The sequence below is a fragment of the Salvelinus sp. IW2-2015 genome, linkage group LG14 (genome assembly GCF_002910315.2).
Source record: "Salvelinus sp. IW2-2015 linkage group LG14, ASM291031v2, whole genome shotgun sequence".
Taxonomy (NCBI): Eukaryota; Metazoa; Chordata; class Actinopteri; order Salmoniformes; family Salmonidae; genus Salvelinus; species Salvelinus sp. IW2-2015.
Window position 1 is genome coordinate 17,448,344 of NC_036854.1, and position 7,172 is coordinate 17,455,515.

Consider the following 7,172-nt stretch of genomic DNA (forward strand, 5'->3'; position numbering starts at 1 on the left):
ATAATACATTGCACTTAGAGCTAAAACCCTAACTCCAACCTATAAAACAATCCGTTACTCTACAACCCTGGTGAATGTTACATGTTTGGCAAGAATGATGATTGATGTCACTGTTGTGTCTTTATTCTCATCCTATAGTCCAAGCCTGTGGTTTCTACATGTCTATATGGGAGCCAGTTAGTGAGTGGTTTGTGTCTGGATGACCGAACAGCTAAAAGGAGACAGGAGACTGAGGAGTAGAGAGGAAAGGAGGGAGAGTCAAAGCACCACTTTTCATGTCATTTCTGTCCTACAGCAAGGATAAAAAGTTGAAGCCTTCCTAAACATAGCCTGTAGCCCCCTGACTGAACAATGAACATCAGCGTCATATTGTAACCTGTCATCCACACTAGAAGGGGCGTGCACTGGAAACACCACCATGATTTACGGCTGTTGCGTCAGCATCACCCTAGAAACCCACGGCAACAGTGGAGTGAGGGGAATAACAAGCGATCTCCAACAGAGTATAAAGCAATAAGGAACAAACGGGAGCGAGAGAGAGGGTGGAAGGGAAAGAGAGAGAGAGATGAGGTGAACGTTGCGTTTATCACAGTGATGTCCTCTTTGTTCAAAATGAAACACCGTACAATGGTGATGGCTCTTGAGAAAAAACTCGACTTGCACCGAATTGGCCGTGGCTAGCCTTACACACTGATGTTCCACAAGGAAGGGAATTAAAGGGGATGGAGTGACGGTTAGCTGAATGGGGAGACTTTACAAGATAGGAGTCATGTAAATGGAGGCTGGGCTGGGGAGGTGATGTAGACGCTTTTCATTTTCCTATACAATCAGTAGGCCTATAAGCAACAGAGCCATGAAATAACAACACGAGACAATTAATTAAAACCAAACTATTTTAATACTACCATAGAATCATTTGAACTACTTGTACATGGCTACCATGAATATTTGTACAAAAATGCAGTAAAAATAGTATTGATTAATATATACAGATATGTCTCCTTAGTGTAGGCAGGCAGGTTGTTGTAACGTTACATGTAGAATGACAAGTACATTGATGGTCATACACAATTTTTTACACAATACACATATTGGTTACCCCCATCACTGATATTCCCTTCCAATCCAACTGACTCTTAGAAGAAACAGATAATAATATAATGATTTTAATTTGAAAATAAAATACAAATATCGGGACATGTTGAATCATACACAGGTACATAGTGTCTACCGTGTTTAAGTTTTGAGGAATATGACTGCAGGACAAGATTTTAGCGCAGAGTCAACAGACCAGAGGTCTAGGCGAAAGACACCAAAGTCCAGAACAAAAAACATTGCATGTATACAAGTCACCTCATTGAGGGTAGTAATGGTGGCTGTAGTACAAACCTTGGACAGTGGCATGTCATTGTGTTGTGTCTGGTCCATCTGACCATACAGTGAGGGAACAGTGTCTTAAAGCCAGCATGTATGAAATAAAACAAGGAAGAGGAATACACTATTGTAACCATTTGATATGCACCATATACAATACATGATTCAAACCTGGTGTTTTTAGGAAAGGGCCTGTATTCAATTGCATTTGAAGTCTATGACTTCCACAAGGATAGTGGCTCATTATTACCAACATCCTTTGATCTGCTTAAAATATTAATTAGAATGACTGTAAATGTTATACAACAACAGATAGGAAAATATTGCAGGTAGAATAAAACTACAACCTACTGGAGCTGGTTGGACTTAAACTACATCTTACTGGAGCTGGTTGGAATGAAACTACAACCTACTGGAGCTGGTTGGAATAAAACTACAACCTACTGGAGCTGGTTGGAATTAAACTACAACCTACTGGAGGCTGGTTGGAATTAAACTACAACCTACTGGGAACTGGTTGGAATTAAACTACAACCTACTGGACTGGTTGGATAATAAACTACAACTTACTTGAGCTGGTCTGGAAAAACTACAACCTACTGGAGCTGGTTGGAATAAAACTAACAACCTACTGGAGCTGGTTGGAACTTTAATAACTACAACCTACTGGAGCTGGTTTGGAAATAAAACTACAACCTACTGGAACTGGTTGGAAGGTTTAAAACTACAACCTACTGGAGCTGGTTGGAATTAAACTACAACACTGACTGGAACTGGTTGGAATTAAACTACAACCTACTGGAGCTGGTGTTGGAATAAAACTACAACCTACTGGAGCTGGTTGGAAATAAACTACAAACCTACTGGAGCTGCGTTGGAATAAAAACTACAACCTACTGGAACTGGTTGGAATTAAACTACAACCTACTGGAGCTGGTTGGAATAAAACTACAACCTACTGGAGCTGGTTGGAATAAAAAAAAATAAGTTAGTGCACTTTGAACTGGGTATCAAATCTGTTCATTTGAGCCATCATTATCAGAGATGGGGATTGGAATGATGTACAGTGAGGGGTTACAGTGAGGGTTTAGAGTGAGGCGTTAGAGTGTATAAAAGCACCCAGGGTTGAATCAGTGGGTCACAGTAATGTAGAATCAGAGTGTAGGTGCAATGTCTGAAACAGGATGGGTCAATAGTTTGGACAATAGAAAATTGATCACAACGCCAGTTCTCCACAAATAGACAGGGAGGTCCAATTTGTACAGGGCTTGTTCTACTGCCTATGAGTTAAACCAGGCACACCAACACAGGAAAAACAAAACACACAATAAAGGAAAACAAACATGGTTGTGTGTGTGAGTACAGTATGTAATTCCCCTTGACCATCTCGACAGAAACTGTGTAATAGCACTTGGAAGATTTGTGTAACATAACTCTGTAACAACATCATTTTTTTCTGTTTTACTCCTCTCAGGATCATCATCATGCATTTATTTTCTTCGTTGTGAGTTTGAATAAATGTTTCTTTCTCGCTCCCTACAGAGGCACATAAAGGAAACACGAGGAAATCCCATGACTGAACCACGGTTCTCAGACAACACAATATCTCTATAAAAATGTAACCATGCACTTTATAGACTGGCTTCACGTGATGATATATGATTGGCTTTCCATTTCAGCCTATGAGGAAAAGGTGGCCACCAGGCATTCCGTTTTTTCTTTGTTAAGTTTTTTCTTTTGTTTTCTTATACTCCTTTTTCTTGAAACAGACTTTCAGGGACAAGACATGGACACAGAAAGATTGACATTGAGGAACAATCACAGAAATGTCATTGTACATAATGCTTTCACTGTAAGATGCATGGATTGTAACTGTTATTAGCATTGTTTTCTGTGAAGAACACCGATAGCCAGAAAACACAGGGAGATAAAAGAGAGAAGTTAGAGAAGAGAGAGAGAGAGGTCAAATTGACAGCTTCATACAGAAAACAGAACAAAGTAAACACACAAACTATATCAGACCAGTGCATGCAAGATTGAAAGAACTCCCATGGTCGACAGACAGCACTGATAACACGATGAATAACCTCTGACAATTTGAAGGGACTATAAGACAAAGTATTGACCATAATGCTCCTTCAGATTACTTCAACTCATGCAGCGGCAGAGTCATCCCACCACCTCAGTAGCTAGCATGCCCTAATGAGAGAAGCGCTATTCATTGTCAGTGCTTGTGGTACATACGCAGTGGAGCGAGAGCAAGGCTAACACACGTCTATAAAGGCGACCAATGGGCTTCTTTACACTGGCATTCGCCACAGCCCCTAAGCCAATCAGAGGACCGAGCTCAAAGCAAGGTGCTGCCCCATCACTGCTAACTGTGTGACATTACAACAACAGAATCATACAGACAGGAACCAATCACTGAGGGTATGGTGGCTGAATCTTGATGTAAGTATGGAGTATTGCCAACACAATCATACATGTAGCACATCAACGGCTGTATGTCGACGAGGATGAGGAACAGAGAGCACTCCCCTTCTGGCCCGGGCGGGGCGGCCGTAGGGTGGGGAGTGCTGAACACGGGGAATGTTCCTGTGAGAGAGAGACGGGGGATCGATTCTCCTTCCTCCAGATGACGATGTTACGGCAGGAAGTGGCAGGGGGACAGAGTTCAGTGAGAAGTAGGAAGGTCAGGGCGCCGGGTCTGGATGATTTTTGGTTTGGGGCAATTCTTTGGTTCCTCCACTTCCTCGGTGTCGCTGTCGCAGACGTGGACAACAACACTGGGGGTGGACTCTGTTCCCGCATGCAGCTCAAACTTCTCTCCTGTAGACAGAGAGAGAGACGGGCGAGAGAGAGAGAGAGAGAGAGAGAGAGCAACATTTTAGCACAGTTGAAAAATACATGGCAAATAGAAATCCAATATGGATGGTGTTAAGAGATAGATGGGAGGGGTTGAATGGAGCTGAAGGTTGGGAGTAATAACAACTAATATCAACTAGATAACTAATGTAAAAAATACTGTGCCTGTAAAACATGTATACTTTAAGAACTTCTGTGAAAGAAATAGATGGGAGAGGTTGAGGGTAAAGGAAGGACATAAGTAATAGATGGGAGAGGTTGAGGGTAAAGGAAGTACATCAGTAATAGATGGGAGAGGTTGAGGGTAGAGGAAGGACATCAGTAATAGATGGGAGAGGTTGAGGGTAGAGGAAGGACATCAGATCAGCAAATGATGGGAGAGCGTTAGGGTTAAAGGAGGGACTAATAATAGATGGGAGAGGTTGAGGTAGAGGAAGACATCAGTAATAGATGGGAGAGGTTGAGTGTAGAGGAAGAACATCAGTAAATAGATTGGGAGAGTGGAGGGAGAGGAAGGACATCAGAATAGATGGGAGAGGTTGAGGGTAGAGGAAGGACATCAGAATAGATGTAGAGTGTTGAAGGGTAGAGGAAGGACATCAGTAATAGATGGGAGAGGTTGGGTAGAGGAAGGACATCAGGCAATATAGTGGGAGAGGTTGAGGTGAAAAGGAAGACACTAAGTATAATGATGGGAGAGTTTGAGGGGTAGAGGAAGGCCATCAGTAATAGATGGAGAGGTTTGAGTGGTAGAGGAAGAAGCATCAGTACATAGATGGGAGAGGCTGAGGAGAGAGGAAGGACCAAGTAATAGAGGGAATAGGTTGAGGTAGAGGAAAGGACATCAGTAATAGATGGAAGAGGGTTGAGCGGTAGAGGAAGGAACATCAGAATTAGAGGAGAGGTTGAGGGTAAAGGAGAATAGTAATAGATGGAGAGGTTTGAGGTAAGGAAGGACATCAGTAATAGATGGAGAGGTTGAGGAAGGACATCAGTGAATAGATGGGAGAGGTGGGTGAGGGAATCAGATATGGGAGAGGCGAAGCATCAGTTAGTAGACGTGGGAGAGGAGGACTGTTAGAGGGATGAGGAGGAGAGACATCAGTAATAGATGGGAGAGGTTGAGGGTTAGAGGAAGGACATCAGTAATAGATGGAGAGGTTGAGGTCGAGGAAGGACATCAGTAATAGATGGAAGAGGTTGAGGGTAGAGAAGACATCAGTAATAGTGGGAGAGGTTGAGGGGGTAGAGGAAGGACATAGTAATAGATGGAGAGGTTGAGGGTAGAGAGAAGGACATCAGTAAAAGATGGAGCAGGCTAGAGGGTAGAGGAAGGACATCAGTAATAGATGGGAGAGGTTGACGGGTAGAGGAAGGACATCAAGTAATAGTATGGAGAGGTTGTGGGTAGGAAGGACATCTAGTAATAGATGGGAGAGTTGAGGGTAGCAGGAAGGACAGGTGTAAAAAACCAAAAAAAGAATATTGTAAAATAGACTGTGTCCATAAGAATGTATATAGTATATATAGTAGTATAACTGGAGTAGAAGCCTAAGCACGTGTTGGTTCACTAGTTTTATGGTTCAACTAGTTAGGGGAGGTGGTAGGTTTACGAAGTAATAAGAAAATAGATTTTTTTTAAATGTGTATAATATATCGTATTTTATGTGTATGTGTGCTGTGATGTATGTACTGTATGTATGTATGTATGTATGTATCGTTATGTATGTATGTATGTATGTGTAGTATTATGTATGTATGTATGTATGTAATGTTGTTATGTATGTGTATATATATAACTGCTAAAAAAAATAAGGGAACACTTAAACAACACAATGTAATCCAAGTCAATCACACTTCTTGAAATCAAACTGTCCACTTAGGAAGCAACACTGATTGACACTAAATTTCACATGCTGTTGTGCAAATGGAATACGACAAAAGGTGGGAAAATTATAAGGTCAATTAAAGCAAGATCACCCCCAAAAAAGGAGTGATTTCTGCAGGTGGTGACCAAGACCACTTCTCAGTTTCCTATGCTTCCTGGCTGATGTTTTGGTCAGCGTTTTGAATGCTGGCGGTGCTCTACTCTAGTGGTAGCATGAGACGGAGTCACAACCCACACAAGTGGCTCAGGTAGTGCAGTCATCAGGATGGCACATCAATGCGAGCTGGAAAAAGGTTGTGTGTCTGTAGCGTAGTGTCCAGAGCATGGAGGCGCTACAGAGACAGGCCAGCTACATCAGGAGACGTGGAGGAAGGCCGTAGGAGGCAACAACCCTCAGCAGCAGGACAGCTACCTCTCGCTTTGGTGCAAGGAGGTGCCACTGCCAGCCGCCCTGCAAAATGACCTCCAGCAGGCCACACATGTGCATGTGTCTGCTCAAAACGGTCAGAACAGACTCCATGAGGGTGGTATGAGGGCCAACAACGTGTCCACAGGTGGGGGTTTGTGCTTACAGCAACACCGTGCAGGACGTTTGCATTTGCAGAGAACACAAGCTTTGGCAAATTCCGCCACTGGCGCCCTGTGCTTTAAGATGAAAGCAGGTTCACACTGAGCCACATGAGCACATGTGACAGACGGTCGACTAGAGTCTGGGACACGCGTGGAGAAACGTTGCTGCCTGCAACATCCTCACATGCCCTGGTTTGGAGATGGGGTCAGTCATGGTGTGGGTGGCATTTCTTTGGTGTGGGCCGCACAGCCCTCCATGTGCTCGCCAGCGGTAGCCTGACTGCCATTAGGTACCGAGATGAGATCTTCAGACCCTTGTGAGACGTATTTATGCTGACAAATGCACATTTTGTGGCTGCTGGAGGTCATTTTGCAGGGCTCTGGCAGTGCACCTCTTGCACACAGGCGGAAGGTAGCGGTCCTGTGCTGGTTGTTGCCCCTCCGTACGGACCTCCTCCAGTCTCCTGATGTATTG

At 43.4% G+C, this 7,172-nt stretch overlaps 1 protein-coding gene across 6 annotated transcripts in view; it reads right to left on the reverse strand.

Annotated features, from left to right (window-relative positions):
- Window positions 1–879: 879 nt before the first annotated feature.
- LOC111972542 (calcipressin-2) overlaps window positions 880–7,172 on the reverse strand; it is a 122,330-nt gene continuing 116,037 nt past the window's right edge. For 2 of the 6 annotated variants that reach the window (XM_023999547.2, XM_023999548.2), the window contains one exon: window positions 2,255–4,203. In XM_023999547.2, the coding sequence (XP_023855315.1) occupies window positions 4,049–4,203 (155 nt within the window). In that variant the 3' untranslated portion in view covers window positions 2,255–4,048. The other 4 variants (XR_011480876.1, XR_011480874.1, XR_011480877.1 and 1 more) reach the window with 4 other exon arrangements.